A 19,465-nucleotide genomic window follows, 5' to 3' on the forward strand; every position below is an offset into this window, starting at 1 on the left:
CTTAACGTTTTTTTTCTTCAAAGTTTTCGTCCAAGTTAATGTTTTATAAAAGTGTTATGAAGGAAGAACGTCAAATAAAAGTTGATTTGGCTGTTAAACGAACAATTACAGTTTACAAGCCTGAACGTCAACTTTGGACAATGAGTGATATATTTACTATTACAACCAATACAGTCAATATTATCACGTTGATGGTAACGCAGCAATGACATAAGTACATGTAACAATTGGGAATTTTTGTAAAATAGTTAATAACACTATCAGATAAAATATAGCTTCGAAACCTTTTTGTAAACAAACGGAAAAAAAAGTAAGAATGTGATTAAACAAAATCGTCAGGAATATGTTTCTAATGCTATAGTCTCATTCAATTAGAATTGGTAACAGACGCGTTTATTTTAGTAACCAGTTTGTTTGGTGATAAGATAAGAAAGCTACCTGTGTTTAACTGTTGCAATGGAATGATATGCAGGGAAGCTAAAACATGTAAGGTCTGAGCTATTGCTAATCTGTCACATACGTGCAGACTGAAACCCTTATTGTGCATTAGAATCGATAAAGATACATGATCTTGATCTGTTACTTTGTTGGTAGTTCCGAGATGTCCCATTCCACGTGCTATGAATAACACAGGTCCACCGACCTTCACCAATGTCACTCTTGGATCGACCGTTACCTACACCTGCTTACCTGGCTACACAATGGAGAATCCTGCGGATAAGACACGCACCTGCCAACTCAATTCCGCCTGGAGTGGTAGTCCACCAGTATGTAACCGTAAGTATTTTAGTCCAATTCATTTCTAATTCTACAGTTCGATCCCGTTATTTCTGAATCACATTATTCAATCAGAAAGTCCTTGCTGATTCCATCTCAATAGTATTACATCATTATGTTTTACTTTGGTCGTTAAGTAACCCGCGCATCCCATGTCAGATTAGCATTAGCTCTGGCGCCTGACCGTGAAATTCCTAAATAAAAATATGGTTTTCCGATTCCTAATAAAACGAACCTAAACCTCCTTATGATTGCATTACAACTGCGCTGTAAATCTTAACAAACAGATAGATTAAAGATGCTCCACCGCTGACAAATGGTATTTTTTTTCTCTACCAAAAACAGGAGCAGACGAATCAGCATTTTTCTTCAGTTACAAAAGTTACTTACTTTACACCATTACTACCATTGCAAACTTTGAGCTTCTTATTTTACTTCAAGATAAAAATATCAAAATAATTGCGTCCCAAAAAAAAAATCCATGACATTATGTCATATATGGAATGAAATTCCAAAGAAACCAAAGACAAAATAAATTATTTTATAATATTTTTGTGTTTATTTGACATATATACACTATTAAACACAAGTATTGGTCAAATGATGTGTATCGTTTATGCTCTGTGGGCGATGGAGCATCTTTAAAGCGAATTTATTCTGTTTTAGTGTCACATGATTACACATTTAGATTGTTTGAAGATGTGTATAGCTGCCAATGTAAAGTGAAAGCACCATTCAAATATTGCCTTGCTCCATCTTCTTTGTATTTAATTTATTGAATCTGTCTTTAAGACATCACACGTTCACTTGCATTTTCATTTTTGGTAAAACTGCATATTTTGAATGGTTACCATGGCAACGAGCTGTAAAAACAGGAAAATCGCCATCATTTATAACTATTGGCGGATGGTAGCTGTCAATCAACTCGCACGTGACTTTGCGTCTTGTATTGTGTATGATACGACAGGTACGCGTGCGTTTGTGAGCACCAAGGGTGGTTACATACTACTTGGCGATAAACCAAATGCAAATATAAAAGCTTAATTTCCTAACACTTTGTTGAAAAATTGGGGGGTTGGGGGGGGGGGGCGGTGGTTTACAATAAGGGTCTAAACATACTTCGATAAAATTTAACGCGGAATTGTTAAATAGACAATTAGTTGAAAATAAGGTTTTGAATTACAAAGACATCCTGTAATGTAAAAAAAAACAAAAAAACCCACAATTAATAACCATAAATATGTAATATTAAATATGATGTGTAAACATAATCTTTATGTACAGCTGTCGAGTGCCCGCCAATTAGCAGCGTCTTATTCGCATCATACCAGGAAACCGGAAATGTTTTCAGGGACAACGTAACGTACCAGTGTGATACTGGATTCCCACACTTGTCGGGAAACCTGTTTCGGACCTGTAAGGCTGATGGAACATGGAGCGGGATCGACCCTGTCTGCGAGTGTAAGTTTACCTGAGAATTCAAAGTTCCTATTTCGCTGTTACAATACAGTAACGTAAAAATTACCTTTTGCTTAAGCAATCAAAGTACGTAATCTATGCACATCTTTTCCATCTCTTCAAAACATTTAAGGGTATTGGCGGCGCCTTAATCACTAAAGGAATTGCTATATTTAGCGTTATAAAACCAAACTATTTCATATATAATATAAACAACTATGGTGTTAATATGTGATTGGGCAAAAAGGATTGAAAAGATGAAAGCAGTCAGGGATGTAAGAGTTCTAAAATCGCTGAAACCCTATTGTTCACAATGAGATTTATCCAATCTCCTCCTTTTTGAGTAAAAAAACCTATATTTTTCTTTGGCAAAATTATAAATGAAGACAAACCTAGGATAAACAGCTCTTCGTTTCTCTAAAACTGTTTCTCTTAAAAATAGATTTGTTGTGAATTGCCGTGTTTCAATTAAGCATTGGTTGTCATATTTTTGACATGCATTGGTGTGTAACATACATTGGGTGTTCTAGAATATCCAGTGGTGCGCGTTAGCGCACCATGATAGAATATTAAGAATATTTTAGCATTTTTTTTTTATTTTAGCATTTATTTTATAATTTTAAGAATATTTTAGCATTCTTTTCAATGAATTTTCACACTGACCAAAACCCAGTGTTTGCATGACCTCTTGAACTGTGATTGTGGTATAAGTACGCCAGATCCTAACTGCCAATGTTAATATTAGAAAATAACATACATTGGGGTTAGTAGCAAGGTATAGGTACTGTGCAGTGCCTGTGTAAATATTCAAACATATCGGTTCAAGTTAAGCTGCGTTATGGAAACTTATTGATTGGCATTACATTGATCAAAAATCAGATTTTGTTTCACTTCATTATGTGATTATAATACAATTTCATTGTACTAGTTGAAGTAAAAATATTTAAATACTTTGTATTGCAGACTGTGACTGCCCTTGCGATGGTTCCAATGTTACCTCTTTTAAACTCAATAACGCTACACTAGAGGAGCTTCTTGCCGCTCTGAAGGCGGAACTACAAGTCGACAAGAAATCTACCTCTATGGCAGTCAGGAGGAAGATCAGCGTTTACGAGGACAGACCGGTGGCAAAGGGACTCGGTGCAATGGGAGTCGTTTTATTGGTGTTCGTCTTTGCTTTCGTCATTATACCTGACATCCCAAGACTCAACACCGACATCAAAATGGGATATCACAACCTGTTCTCATGTTCAGGCAAGAAGGAATAAACAAACCAGTGATCCCGAAATGAGTTCCGGAAATCACAAAGACATGTTATAAGATGGGTTGTCTGCGATAACAGAAATATCAGCATCAAGCATCACGAATCTAAATTCGATAGCGGAAATGATATGCATTAATAGCTACAACCTGGCTTCCATACATCTGTCGTAATCCTTGGACGTAAGAGGTAAGAACTCTGAACCAGCAGTCCTACTAAGTAACCCACTACTATTAGGACCATACGATGAGTCTGTGAATGTTATGAAGGACAAAAGTGCGATACAGGATCCAGAAAATCAGAAAGCAAACTGCAAAGTTTCCATACTATTGAAGGTTTTGTACACTTTATAAGATATATACATGTAGGTGTAAAGTTCTAATTTTTTTACGCAGTGTGATTTTTTTTAAAAACTTTCATTCTTGTAATTCTTGTTTTCTTATTATTTTAAACGTATGTATTTGACGCAAAACTTAAACATTTGTTTTTAATTTGTGTAAGAGTATCATTACATTTTTAAACTTTCTTTGAAAATTTGATGATTTTTTTTCCTCGACGAATCTATATGATGATAATGTTCATAATGCTTTTTAGGAATCATGTATTTTACCTATTATTACCACGTCAGAACAATAAAGTTGAAAAGAAACATTTCATAAGGCATTTATGCTGCAAAGACATTTGTATTTTTTTTTGTAATGAAATATGTATTTCTTACTCTATTTTACCACCGAAACTCTTTTTTACATACACTATCATATAATTTTTATGGAAGGTTTTATTTTGCAATTTTAATAAATTGATAAAGTTGGTATACTTTCTAATCTTATAAGAAAAGCAATAACTATTAATAATATACGTTATTAATTTATTGATTATTAGAGGAATAATGAAATTGTGAAGTTGTAAAGTGAATTCCAAGAATTGATATACATGTTTTTACATTACATTATGTTTTCGAAGTGATGCTTGTATCTAGATTTCTCATGCTATTTCATATCATAAATAACAAAAATTTATTCATTTTTATTCATTATAATATCAACATTTCATTTTTTTAAACATTGTGATATAATAAATGGAAATTTGTATGATATAGTAATATATTTTGAAATATGCTTATACATACTGCAAGGTATTAGTCCAATCCGAACATTTCACAATTCACGAATCTAGAAATCATGAAAAAGTATAGTTTTGAAAATATTTTTTTTCGATATCATGGATCAATTAACTTTGTAATTTTGTGAAATTTCCATTTTTCATACCCAGGTTTACTCTTTATTATATTATATCATAACTTATGTAATTATCAAGTTAGCAAACGTGTTTTTTTATATATATATACTTTATTCAATGACACATGACAGATACAATTCTGATACATATACATGTACTAGAAGTTAACTAAATGGATCGTACATAAATTTACTGTTGAATGTATGTATTACTATACTTTCCTGTACTTTGAACAAAGGTGTATTTCTAATATTTGACATTTGATGATGTTATTTACAAATTGATTCTGTATTTTACAGTAATTTTATTTTATAAAGACATGAGGGTACAGAGAAATTTTCATCATGCTTGAACTTCATTGTAAATTTTATCTCAAAGCTAGTTTTGTGCGTTATTCAATCATCATTTTGTTTAATATTTGCGGTCATATGTATATATCATCATTATTTTTTACGGGAGAAAACGGATTAAAAGTTTACAACTTGTGTCTAACCCCATTTGTATATAATGTGCAAATAAAATATATTTAAATCAATTCAATGACATCGGGGAAGAATAAAAAAAACATCATGAAGAAAAAGTTTTACCTGTGCGTGTTTTTGTAAAATTGTCATTTACCTTTAATCTTATAACTTGTGTACTTATTTTACTTTATCATTTACTTGATAACAAAATAATAATGCAAGTATTTGCAACTATTTCATGAGCATTTTTAATTAATGATTTCTCACTATAAAATCAGTTCTTAATGATAGTACATTTTTTTTGTTAGACTTCGTCTGGTTAATGTATTGTTTATTGGGTTTCTTTTACCTTTTGTTCTTTAGTCTATTTCTCATTGGTTATGTCATCCTTTCAGTTATTAATCATATTCGCTGTGTTTTGTCCCCGAAAAACTATTGGTATTACACATGTCATTCTCAATGTCCAGGGGGTTACGATCACTTACGATCTTTACACCACTGGAATATGCCATAGCAACATTGTGTTTGGTCCTTCGATCTACATCAAAAGATTCGAATAACGGTACAGTGTGTGGCTTACAAGTTGAGCGTCACTATCTGTAAATCTTGAAAGGAAGTCTCTGCAGGCCTGTAATTGGTCAGGTTTTTCCTCGTGCATGCATTCATGTTTGCCGTTACATAGTCAAGGGATGAAGAAATCGTAAGTGATCGTAACCCCTGGAAATTGAGGATGTACACATCCTTACTTTTTTTCTTTTCTTCGGAGTATTAAATTCTTTTCTCCTTTTATCATCTAAATCTAATAAATCTTAATGCATCAATTTTTTTATCATTAAACGTTCTATGAAATGAAATATTCTTATTTATATTTTTAGATATTTGTACAATATTAAACAAAATGTAATCAAACAAATATGTTAAAAGACGCCTATGTTACCATAGCAAATATGTAATTTAATTTAATTTTTGCAGATTTTTAAAAATAAAGAAACAGCTGAAGCATTATCGTTCGCAGGTTTTATCACTAGAACCAAGAAAAAAATTAATACGAGTATCAAGAAAACATGAATCACAAAACGTTTTGTTTACTTTGTAATTTGTAAGAGCTTTATATTTTAAGGACAAATGGATTAAATGTAAATTATTTAAATTACAAATGTTACAGTTCTTTCATACATGTCTATTTATCAATAAATATTTATTTTCGGAACACACGATTTACGCTTTTATATAAGTTATTACCCAACAGAACAACCCCCTTCCCCCTCCGTCCACAATACACAGTATTTACATATTTTAATGAGTCTTCATGTTTTATGAAATTTGTATGAAATGAGTCTTAAAAGTTATTTTGCGAGCCATGGATAATTTCACAAAATTTCATATATAGACACCAGTTTAAAAATACTTTATCATATATAAGTACAGCAGTCTATATTTCAAATAATATAAACGCCAAAATGTGGTGTACAAATCCAGCGGAGCCAACCATTTTGTCCGACTGTTCCCGAATCCTGATGTCACGTCATTTGTTCTGACTTTACCTTTTTGTTTTCTGTCATGAAGCCCCAATGACACAGCCAATGATATTCGTTCCAGGTTATGTAACCCTAGTGATATATTATACAAATAGCAGCTTTTTGTGACACAATGGCGAGGCCAGACGGTCGATTCCGTCGAGTTGGCGATACAGAAATCGCTGAAATTTTAAATTATGTAATATAACAAATATTTCATTGGTTATTCGGTGGTTCTAACACAATAAAATAACAGTTGTTGATTACCACTTGCTCGGGTTAAATATTATGATCTAGAGCTTAGTAATCCATGGAATATTTGTATAATGTATAAGGAAAGGTACAAATGTATGGTGCTGGAGGATAGAAGTTCATCGTGACATCAATATGAGGAAACGTATGGATCGTTCTATGGGACATTCAAAATATCGAAGTCAAGGAAGATAAAAGACAGATAGAAAACATATTTTGATGATGCAGCACAAAAATATTACACTGTAAATTAATGCGTAAGATTCATAAAACCTTCCCAAAAGATAACCTCTAATTATAAAGTATTAAAAGAATGCATCGGAATGCAAGACTTGATGTGTAAAACCATGATAACAATGGATTTGTTTCATGAGTTTATAAACTACTCGGTGCGAGGAAGACTAATAGAATATTACATGGGTCTGTCAAGTGGACAGGGATATCTCAACCCGAGTGAAAGATTTTGGCCGGTCAACCCGAGGCTTGCCGAGGGTTGACGGCCAAAATCTTTCACGAGGGTTGAGATATCCCTGTCCACTTCACAGACCCATGTTTGATTCTTTTTCTCCCATACTTAGTAGAAAATATGATGAAATTCCACTTGGTTTCCAGCTTTTTCATCGCGCCATTATCGCAGGAACGTCGTTATGCGTCAAAATTGATGACGTCATCTACAATGCGCGCCGCAGTTACGCCGCATGTATTGATGACGTCATGTTATTGTCTAGCGCGTGTGAGCTGTCTGTGTAAGATAGAGATATCTTTTCCTTAGCAACCACGGGATATCCCTGTGAAGTATGGGAGAAAATGCGATCCGCTTTATGATAATGAACATATTGCTTAGGCAATAATGGTACGTGGAGCTGTACCATTTAGTCAATATCATTTTTTTTTATCTAAAACTAATTTTGCTTTTATTTATAATATTGAAAATACGTTCGGTTTACGTTTACGGTTTGACAGCCATTAGCATGTTATACTGGTAATATCGACAAAAACACAATATTTTTTTCGTTAATTTTTTTTATATCTCTTTCTATTAATGGCAATGGACAAAGCGTGTTAATATTGGAAGTTCATTAACTATTATAGTGTTTGTTATCTTCTAATTAGGCAAAAAAATAATATGTCTGTTTAGTGTCACCCGATCGACCCTAATTTTTTACCACCAATTTTTCCCACTTTTCTACCAAAAAATAATAATCAAAGTCGGGATCTCTGACTCCGGTTTCGGCAATTATTTTAAAGTGAAAAACACTAAAAGAAATCCTCCCGACCTACCGACCCTGTTTTTTTTGGCCAATGTAACCCTAATTAGCAGACATTTTTTTGCCTTACTACATTACAGCTATTATCGGTGCGAGAGTTCGAATAATGGGCATGCTGATAATTAGAGCCTTTCTTTGTGGAACTCTTCTTTGTTTTATTCGTAAAATAATCCTCATGATTTGTTTACTGATATGTTTGTTATTGTTTACAAACCTTACCGATGAGGACAAAAGCATCATGTATGTACAGGCCTTGTCTGTGGGTGGTTTAAAGTTACTGAATGAAGGTAGCTCATACAAATTTAAACAAACAACCGGAGAATAAATCAAATCTCGCTTGTTACTTCAAAAATAAAACAAAATAAAAAACGGGGTATACAAGAAAAAACAATATACTTGTATAGGCAGGTGTGTTGTATGGTCATCCAAGCTCAACGGATGTTATGTGTACAAATTGCAAAGGTATAGGACGTGTTTGCTTGTTATACAACAGGCACAACACAGTTAAATGTATTATATAATATAGTTGAACAGTTACACAACAGTCTGGCAGTCTAGAGGAAACACAATATGCTCAATACTATAAGGTATGTACAATGTGTCTTATTTCTTTTATCGGCACATAATCCAATAGATTAAATATACTCTTACCTTATGCAACAACAAGCCTGTATTCACCAACATAATATGTACATATACTCTATGTCAAATCATTAATTATAATGATCATGACCTCCTTTCAACTCTTCTACTAATTCAAATCTCCAATGGCTCCAATATAGAATTAATTCGTCTCTTTCTTTCTTTTTCCAGCTACCTTTATTAAGCATGTCCCCCTCCCCTAAATACCAATATATTGTAAGCTAGCTTACGTAGTATAAAGTACTATTAACACCAGTAAATACATTGACTCTCCTGATCAATACAAAATTGCAGCTACCACTGTGGTTGGATTGTTATTTTTATTTTACTCTCCATTTTTTATTAATTACAATTGTATACCTATAACATAAATTATGTACGTACATGTAACTAATTCTTATCCATATTATTTGTAAATTTTTCAACCAAGATAAATTCGCGAAAGGTTATCTATGCGATTTGATATTTACCACAATTACTGCGAAATGCAGTTGTATTAATTTATTTTTAAATTTGCGAAACGTAATATCGGCGAATTTACCTTGAAATGGAAATCGCGAAATTTTGTATCTACTTATTTTATTCATTTTGATTTTGATGACGAGTTCTTGATAATTATGGAAATATAATAGATCCTTTGCTATTTGTTGATAAAGGGTTTATCAATTGGTATATATCGATTATTGAGATTAAGAACGCTTCATAAAGTTTTACATTTGTAATTTCCACTCAAAAAACTCTGACTGAAAATTTTCGACTATATTTTTATCTTTCAAAATGATGTCCTAAAATCAGAGTAGCTGACATACATAAAATGATAATAGGATAATTGTTAATAAAAGGGTGACATTATTTTATGTAAATGATAGCCGGATGTTCTTGTTAATAAAAGGATGGCTACAAACGAGAACGGTGTCGAGAACGGTGTCGAGAACGAGCCCAAATCCATGCTACCCGAACCCACTGAGAACATTCCGAACTGAAGGTGTCACAGGATCAGACATCTCTGGAAGCGATATCAGACTGATAAACACTTTAAAGAAAACGTCATCTACACCGCTATTGTGTACCTGGCGTTCTTTGTTATCGTTAGTTAATTATCCCGCTCAAACTTGTATCATATTTATTTGGTCCATGGTTTAATGACTTAGCAGTTTTAAGGAGTGAATGGTTGACGTGATATCACGGAGAGAGAGAGTTTCCCTAATGGCATACATTCGACAAAGTCACTTATGTTGGATTTAGGTCTTAGTTTTTGATAAGACACTAAGAAAAATCAAACTGAAATAAATCATGAAAGTTGAATGGCAATCAAGATTTCCCGGCAAATTAAGATATAGCATCTTCCCAGTCGTACATTTATACCATCAATGGCAATATCGATATAAAAAAATATCAATATATTGATTTTATTTGATCTTTTTTTTTATCTCACATTGTATTTAATAAATGTTAGGTTGTCATTTTTCTTCACATTATAATATTAATAGTGTCTTTCTCTTCTTGTCAGAAATAGCTGTGAATCATTATACTTATCAGCTTTTTATAATTGTTAATGTTGACTCGTTTGCACTATATTTGCATATCCCATTCTATTAAGACATCACCACGGAATTCTATGTTTGGACTACGTTTAATTTAACTTGTTTTTATAAAAAAATATGTTATTATTTTGACACATACCTGTAAAACAATCTTACCATACTGCTGTGTAAATATTAGGTAATCAAGTACATTGACTCAACAGTATCATCACTCCGGTCAAAAGTATTACTCTCCAATCGTGTATACATTGCCTTCATTAGTAATAAGCATTTCACATATTGTACATCCGAGCCTACAAAATCCCTTTATTTCATTTCAAGCGGTTGTATCTCCTAAAAGTGTCAAATTAGCTATAGCAAATACAACTAAAGTGAATAAAATTAAACCCTAACCATTTCTTTCTTGCAGGGTTGGAGGAAGGGTCAGTTTGGACCCTCATACATTGACCTCAGGAGAATCACTGATGCTGATATTGTACAAGGCTCCTGGATCATTACCGCCATTTTCGTTGGATATACATCCGGGTCAATAGTTCAAGGTTTTCTGTACCGTCAAGTAAACCGGAAGTTGATGTTAAGTATGTCACTGTTTCTGATCGGTGCTGCCATTGTTGCAGTGCCGTGGTGTGTGCTTATTGAGTTAATGATACTTACCTATTTTGTTGTCGGACTTCTACAAGGCATTATTGATGCAGGTAGGTACGCCGGTGTAACGTTGAAAATGGACCTCCGTTGAAAATTGACCTTTCAATGAGGTCTATTTTCAACGGGTCGGTATAAAAAGTGTGCTTAAAGTTCAGTTTTCAACGGTTTTCGGGGTCATTTTTCAACGTTGAACAATGATCCGAGGTCAGTTTTCAACGGGGGTCCATTTTCAACGTACTACCGGCAACTGATTTAACTTGTAACACTAACGATTTGATGAATAACAATGACTTTAGTAATGCTTAATGATTTCACAATGACTTTATCGTAAGAGAATCCTGAACAATAATGTCGAATCACAAGAGAAATTACTTCGTAATGATTGCGATACACTTATAAAGGATATATTTACTAAGAATTCCCTCGCCAAGTTAACGTTGTTGCATATTCCCAAATAAGAATAGCCTTTCTCCTAAAACATCATATAAAAGATTCCTATACAGTTGTAAACAAACTTCGATGACTTTGTTTTTTTCTCGCCGGATCAATTTAGCGATATATTTTTCTATTGACCGCGAAATTAAATCGCACGCAAAATACCGTATACATTTGTTTACATTATACAATTATTTGAAAATATACCAAGGCTTTTATTTTTCCTACAACAGGAGGAAATGCGGAAATATTACGAGTGTGGAAACAAAATGGACGCTTGGGCGTTCTTGGACTGAACTTCGTCTTCGCTTCTGAAAGTGTAATAGCACCACTTGTGGTAACACCTTTCATGAAAGAAATAGGAGACGAAGGACACAATACATCACTTGCTCAGTCTTGGGCGGCAATATCAACTCATTAAAGTCATCTTAAAGGATCAAATACTACCAACACCACTTCACTAGACTTCCTCTCAGAACGTGTTCCTGACGAATCAAATATAAAGATTCCGTTTTCGATCCTAGGTGGATTATCGCTGTCTGCAGCCTTATTATTTGCTTATTTTTACTTTAAGTATGATAGGGAAATGATCCAAGATGTTACGATTGGACTATCACAAAAACCAAGGAAACTGCCGAAAAACGTCAAAGTAGCTATGTTATCTAATATTGCTGTTATGTATTTTATCCACAACGCTATTGACGACACATTTATAGGACTGCTATCGTCGTATTGCGTGGGGTACTTCAATTGGACAAAAGAAGAAGGTGGCTACATTTCTACCATGTATTTTTATGTGTCCTTGGGGCGCGTTTTACCTTTATTATTATCGAACGGTATGTGAATACATTAGTCTGTATTGCAATAGACTTGTCACTGATGTTGATATCCGTGACCGGTCTTCTAGTAGTTTCCGTGTATATGTTTGAGACCGGCGTATGGATTTTTGTGTCTTTATTTGGTTACTCAACATCATATGTTTTTGCCTTGATGCTAAGCTGGACTAATGAATAAGTTACCATAGTGACAGGACGGATATCGTCTCTCATGTTCTTCAGTGCTATGATAGGAAGTGCATTGAACCCTTTACTGCTAGGAATCCTGACGAAGCAGTTCGGACTGATATGGTATTGGTATCTTTTCCTTATTGAACTCATTCTTCAACTTATGGTATTTGCGGTAGGTTTATTGGGCAGGAAATGTATTGTCAAACAGTTTAGTAAAACCTTCAATGCATGCAATTAGACATTACATGTATGATATACTCAAACAGTGTGCATAAAAACGTATAATCAGAACTTTAAACAAAGTTTAAAAAGTTTATGTATTGTTTTAAATACGATGCTGAGGATTACAAATAGAAGTGATAGAAGGCTGGATCTCCCATAGTCAACAACTGTAACACATAAGGATATAAAATCCGGTGTCTCACTATTAATGACTATATTGTCTTTCATACCTACAGATGTAATACTGGCTGGTCTAGGGCAATACACTCATGTCGCCTGAGGCTGTATTACATGGCTCATCATGCAATAAAGCCTCGTGACGTCACGGCGTCAACAAAATTTCTATTTCCTCGGTAAAATTTTAACATTTTTTTCACTTTCACAAACTTGACTGGTTTTACTATAAAAGATCCAAACAACGGGTTTTTTGTTGAAAATATCACTTAATTTTTCATGTATGGAAAATTGACTTCCAGTCGTTGATTTCTTCGAATTTATATCAAATTGGGGCGATATTATAGTTGTAACATTGCAATAAAACGTCGAGGTATGAAAGAAAAATACTCTTTCATAAGTGGATTTGAAGTATAGGGATATTCTATCCTTGGGATCACAAAATGTTGCAAAACCCGAGGCTTGCCGAGGGTTTTACTACATTTTGCGACCCTCGGGTAGAATATCCCTATCCTTGATATCCACATATGAACGAGTCTTATAGTCTTCAGCGTTTAGTCTATATACTTGGAATACAGAGGACGACACATGTTTGCGTTTCATCGGTATTGTGGTCCATTAATTCATATAACTAATAATTAAAAAAAATCGTTATTTCAGCTAAACACAAATTAAATGACACTCGAACTTGATGTCTTTCGTAAACCCATCCCAATTTTAAAATAAACTATCTGTTATCTTTATCAGTTTGGAAGGTTGGCTCGATTGTGCGTTGTCCCAACGCTTGTATAAGTGTTTATCCCAAAGCATTTTACTAGATACTTTATACCATGAAATTCAAATGTTCGTTTCGTAATCAGATGGACATCGGATGTTAATGTATGTATTTTTTCGTTGTTTTATTTCACTCAACATCCTGATATCCTAATTGCAGCTATGGTATGGAAGGATGCGTATATGGTATGTTATGTATTGTGTGTCTTGGGAGAGTGTGGTATGTTGCTACTGTTTGTAATGATTAAAAAAAACCTCATTTTGTTATACTATCTCAGTATCTCGGAGCTAGGTATATAAGTGGCCCAAAAAACACAAAAGATATAATGCTATGTATCTTGATAAATCAGGTAAATAGGACATTAAAAGACTTTGTCATCTCCGAAAGATAGAAATAGAACATATCGCTGCCATTTTATCCATTTAATGTCTATTTCGTCGCGGTTGCTTGCGTGTCTTCATACGATTCTAGATATGGTCGCCTTGATTACGATATAATCACTTATATTTATGGAAGGACAATATGGGTATTAGTGAAAAATACACCCTTGTAATGGCCGTACATGTAGTTAAAAAGGACTCTAAGTGTATGTATTTGTAAAGTCGAATCCGGTCAAACCAACGCTCCTACTACTTGCTATAAAAACAAGTAATCATAATAAAATGGTTACTTGGTGGCATAAATATGTACTGAACCCTGTGGACTTCGTTAAACTGAAATGTACAATTTTTTTTTATTTTATTTTTTTTTATTTTTGCATATTTTGGCAAAATTTACAAAAAGCACAATAATCTACGAGTCAACAACGATATCTACTTTATATTAACTAAGTTATGGTCAAGTACCTCTAACAAGTGATATATAGGCATACCAAAATCACTAGTTTAAACAGGGTCTTCAACAGGATCCAAAGTTTGTTCTCCTCTGGCCCCAATAAAATTTTAGAACCAGTTTATTGACATCGTTTTCTGCTTAGCACCAATAATAAATGGGAGAGGATTGTTTGTTGTTTATGTATCAATTATGGACCTTTGTTGATGTCCATATAGTGTTATATTGCCCTTTAAGAATAAATAATGACCAAAGACGTAGCCCGAGGTCATTATTTTAAATTCTACCAGGATGGTATAACACTATATGGACCGAAACGAAGGTTCTTAATTTTATATAAGGTATGTCGTTTCTTTAACAAATGTCAAAAACAATCAACGATTTTATTATAGATATAGAAAATCGTTGGTCAAAGAACGACACCTTGAAGAATGCAGCGTTTGTACAATGAAGGTTACAAAGGAATATTAACTCGGTGTTTCTAAAAATGGAAACACAAAGTCAATATGCTGTAAATTGAACGTCACGTGACCATGTATTAGCCAATGAAAATAATGGGAAATCAGAACATATCTAATATATAGTACTATGTTATCAGGCTCCGATGCCTCAATATGTCTCAAACGTTACACACGGAGATTTTTTTTCATAATTTATTTTATTCAATAGACATATAAAAAACACAAAATTTTCCTTTCACAGAACGGCTTTTCCATATTTCCATACTGAAATTGATTTTAATTTTGAACACAACCTTTTACCACTTTCACATTATTTTCAGATATAGTCATAATTTACTCGTTATTACAGCTCATTCATTCATATCCTCTCAAAACAAATTGATATATAAATATTTCAAATAGCGTATAATTAATTTCCAGTAAATATGTCAGGGTAGACAACTCTCATAAAAAATAAGTAAAAAGGAGACTTCTCAGTTACACATATTCTAATATGTAGTTACACAAATGCTTTGTTACTTAAAAAAAATCAATGAAACATATACCACAGTATTTTTCTCTTTCGCACAAGGACTCTCACTCCAGTTTCACAAATTTACAGAGAAAAAATCTTTTAATATACGTCTGCACTTTTCTTTCGAGATATCGGTGCCAATTGGGATATTTTGTTCGCTTTTAAGTCTACAGTATCCTTATTAAAACGATATAAAATAGACCATTACATTATTTGGTACGACTACTAGTCACGTATATGCACCATGTCTGATAAGGAGATGTTTACCGAAAGAAAGCAAACCCTAAGCATCCGTCTTGACCGTTCATTAAAGTGCTTCATGTCTATATCTTCCGTTGGCGATGTCGACAACGGAAAGAAAGTCAAGTCAGTTCAGATTACAATATCACCTAATAGCAAATATATTGATCGCAACATGGGATATATATATATTTTATGGATATACGAAGTAATCAATATTTGACCTAGATGTCATATCGCTGGTTCGTTAATCTACGACAAAGGATATATTATACCAGAACAAATCAGACCATCTGTCATCGAAATTTCATGACTGTCATAAAAAATATACAACTTGTGTGTAGCGTCTTCCGATATAGACCGTAGAACCAATGCAATTACACAAAACTGACCAAGGACACAAGCGTTCGTCACGTTTCCGTACGGTATATTGCATAGTAAATTTTGTGTGTTTATCTATTCATTTTTTCATTTTTTTTTTCATTCAGTTGTCTTGGTTTTATTGTGATGAAACTTTGATTTTGAAGAATCAAATGTTGTTTATTTTTAGATATTTATTTTAAATTCTGGGATCGTTTTAAGGAATTACTTTTGTAGCAAAATTTCAGATCACTTGTTTTTTATAAGGACAAAAAGGACGAAATGGTGACTCAAGCATTCAGGTGTGTAGATTAACACTTATTTCACATTTCATCTAAGCGACGGACACCTATAAAAATCCTGTCATAGAAAATGACAGTTAATAATCTTTCCGTGTATACAATTACACCTTATTTAATACATGTACAAATACAGTTGGATGGCAGCTGACATTAACATTTTATTAACAGTCAGGGTCATATTTAAAGTTGTATTTCTTGTACATATAATTTTCACCATCACAAACTCTCATAAAACCATACAGTGTGTGAATATGGATGCTTATATATGATGGTTCAGATCCATGAAAGCACAAGTATACTATTAACATAGCGGTAAATGTCGCATGAAATATCACACGTTTTGAAAGAACCGCCACAGTCAACGCCATATTTCAAACTTTCGGGTAAAATCAGAAAACCGAGTTGCAATATGTGATCGACATTGGCGATACCCGTGTAGATCGAACCTCCCGACACGTATCACATGGTCAATATCGACAATGCCTGTACAAATCGAAAAAGATCGGACCAGTTCGGAAACTTCGGAGCTATTTTAAACGTGTACACGTTAAAAATCAATATTTTAATGTAATTGTTTAATAACTTTGCGAATACGAATTTAAAAAGGTCGGTAAATATGGAAAGTTTAAATTTTAGAGAGGCAGAGAAAAACATGTAGAACACTTTAAAAACCAAAAATTCAACAAGTCACAGACCATACAACTTAAAGTTCGACCTTCCAAGTGTGTGAGTGCGCATGTGTGAAGTGCATGTTTTGGTAGACTGTAGTATGCTCGCGATGTGACTCTTTAAAGATGCTCCACCGCTGACAAATGATATTTTTTCACTATCAAAAACAGGAGCAGACGATTAAGTATTTTTCTTAAGTTACAAAAGTTACTTACTTTACACCATAACCACCACTGAAAAGTTTGAGCTTTTAATTTGACTTCAAGTTAAATATATGAAAAATAATTAATTGCATCCCGAAAAAATTCCATAGCACTATATCCTATTTGGAAGAAAGTACTGATTGCGCATGCACCAAAGACGAAATAATCATTTTATATTATTTTTTGTGTTCATTAGAAATATATATACACAATTAAACACCAATTATTGTTCAAATGCTGAATATCATTTATGCTCTGTCGGCGATGGAGCATCTTTAATATGAAAAAAAATATCAAAATATATGAAATATAAGGGGAAGAAACAGCCGCGAGGAATATGTTATATCACCTGGCTGAATGTCATGAGGAATATAAGATGAGGATGCATATGGTTATGTCAATGTTTTCCAGGAAAGAAAGAAGCGAGCGTCTCGGGTTGTTTATGCGACCATTACTTTTTATGAATACAAAAATACAAGGAAGCATTGAGTGGGAATTTAAGGAACCAGTTTTACATCATGGAACCTGACGCATCATTCTTCAATTAATTTTCTCACTAAACAAGGTATGGCTTTTACCTTTCGTGTTCCATATAAGTCTGCCATTCACAATGGCGTTTTATTCTTTTTATGTTATTTCTGTGCCACGAACACAACTTTGGACTTGAACAAAATGATCATATTCTCGAGACCTTGGTATAGATTTTAACTGTGTTATTGAAGTAATTAATAATAAACAAATCTTCATTCATGGACGGCAGCTGTCTTCTTATAATTAGATTTTCGTTCTAAGTCTTTTGTTAAACAAAACGATATGATATATTTTGATACTAAAGTTTTGTATGTTGTCATTTCAAAACAATTTCTGTGTATGTGAAATAAAAGTTATTTTTGGTTTGTTCAATTTTAATTCCTATTAACAGCCAGAGTCATGCAAGTACGTGCCTGGTTTGATGGTGGAAGGAAACCCCGAGTACCCAGATAAAAATCAGATTTTTTTTAGATAAATCTTTGTCCCATAAAGATAATAGTTACATCAATTTTCGAAACTAGAGCAATCTCAACAATATTAAAATCGTGTATTATTAATTGAAAGCAGACTTTGGTAGTAAATTTGTTTAATTTTATGCTAAAAATGATTGATAAAAGTATCATGTATCATCACATAAAACATGTATTACAGTTTGAATGAAATACCGATACATTTGTCTTATTTGAAGGATCATACATTAAAGCTGACAATGCAAGTTAAAAACATGCAGTTGGAATTAAAAAAAATATATATTAACGAAATATTTTTTTCAAAAATTGTTTCTGAGACATCCCCTAGTTATGACAGTGTGGTATCTAAGGAAGTGGCAGCCATTTTTCTTTTGCTCTGCTTAGTAACCTTCACTGGCCAACCCCCTATATAAAGCACGGGACACTTGACACACGTGTATCATTCTAAACATGTCTTGTCTCAGATACACATGCCCCGATATTGTCAATAACAATGTCAAATTGAAAATAAACACTGCACTCACCTGACAATATTTCATTGAAGTAATAGATGAATGTGTTGTCAGCTATATCCCAACATACTGTATGTCCAATACGAACTAATAAAACACTTCAATATACACTAAGTTTTACACGTACATGTACACGACACGTGTGTGTCCTTGATAGTTGTCGCTCGTTCGGGTCAGGAACGTAGTCACGTGTATATGTTCAGTTGAGTGCATCGGGTACGATGATATACGTGGAGATATGTGGACGGATCATTGTTTGGATTTCTATTCACTTGCGTTGGAATTTTATTTTGAGAAACATCTAAATGACAACTTAGAGGAGTTGACATGTTTTCACATCTTTTCCCATATAGTTTTACAGGTGAGGGTTTTGTTTACCTATTTGTAGGTGATATAACCTGTGGACTGCTAGGTGTATAGGTACATGAATGAGCGCACGTGTGTCGATTCACGCGCTTTATATAGGGGTCGGTGAGTCGTCGGAATGTAAAACAAAAATGGCTGTCCGCGACCGGGGAATGTCTCATAAACGATTCTTGAAAAAACGAGTATACTTACTTAAAAAAAATAATTTTAATAATTTTAACTTGCATTGTCAGCTTTAACGTACACTACACAGCTTTGCTTACTGTCAATCAAACCGCACGTGACTTTACATTTGGTATTGTATGTAGAAACACGTGGGTGTGCGA

The 19,465-nt window shown here is 33.5% G+C and overlaps 1 protein-coding gene and 1 pseudogene across 1 annotated transcript; both read left to right on the forward strand.

The window, feature by feature from the left end:
* The first annotated feature begins 602 nt into the window (after positions 1-602).
* LOC138316863 (beta-2-glycoprotein 1-like) lies at positions 603-3,991 on the forward strand. The gene is made up of 3 exons (XM_069258512.1): positions 603-777; positions 2,062-2,238; positions 3,199-3,991. Exons 1-3 carry the CDS (start codon positions 621-623, stop codon positions 3,501-3,503), a joined length of 639 nt encoding a protein of 212 aa, XP_069114613.1. The 5' UTR covers positions 603-620; the 3' UTR covers positions 3,504-3,991.
* A 4,815-nt stretch (positions 3,992-8,806) lies between these two features.
* LOC138313818 (sodium-dependent glucose transporter 1A-like) lies at positions 8,807-12,747 on the forward strand (annotated as a pseudogene).
* The last annotated feature ends 6,718 nt before the right edge of the window (positions 12,748-19,465 follow it).

This window comes from Argopecten irradians, chromosome 2 (genome assembly GCF_041381155.1).
Source record: "Argopecten irradians isolate NY chromosome 2, Ai_NY, whole genome shotgun sequence".
In the NCBI taxonomy this organism is placed as follows: domain Eukaryota; kingdom Metazoa; phylum Mollusca; class Bivalvia; order Pectinida; family Pectinidae; genus Argopecten; species Argopecten irradians.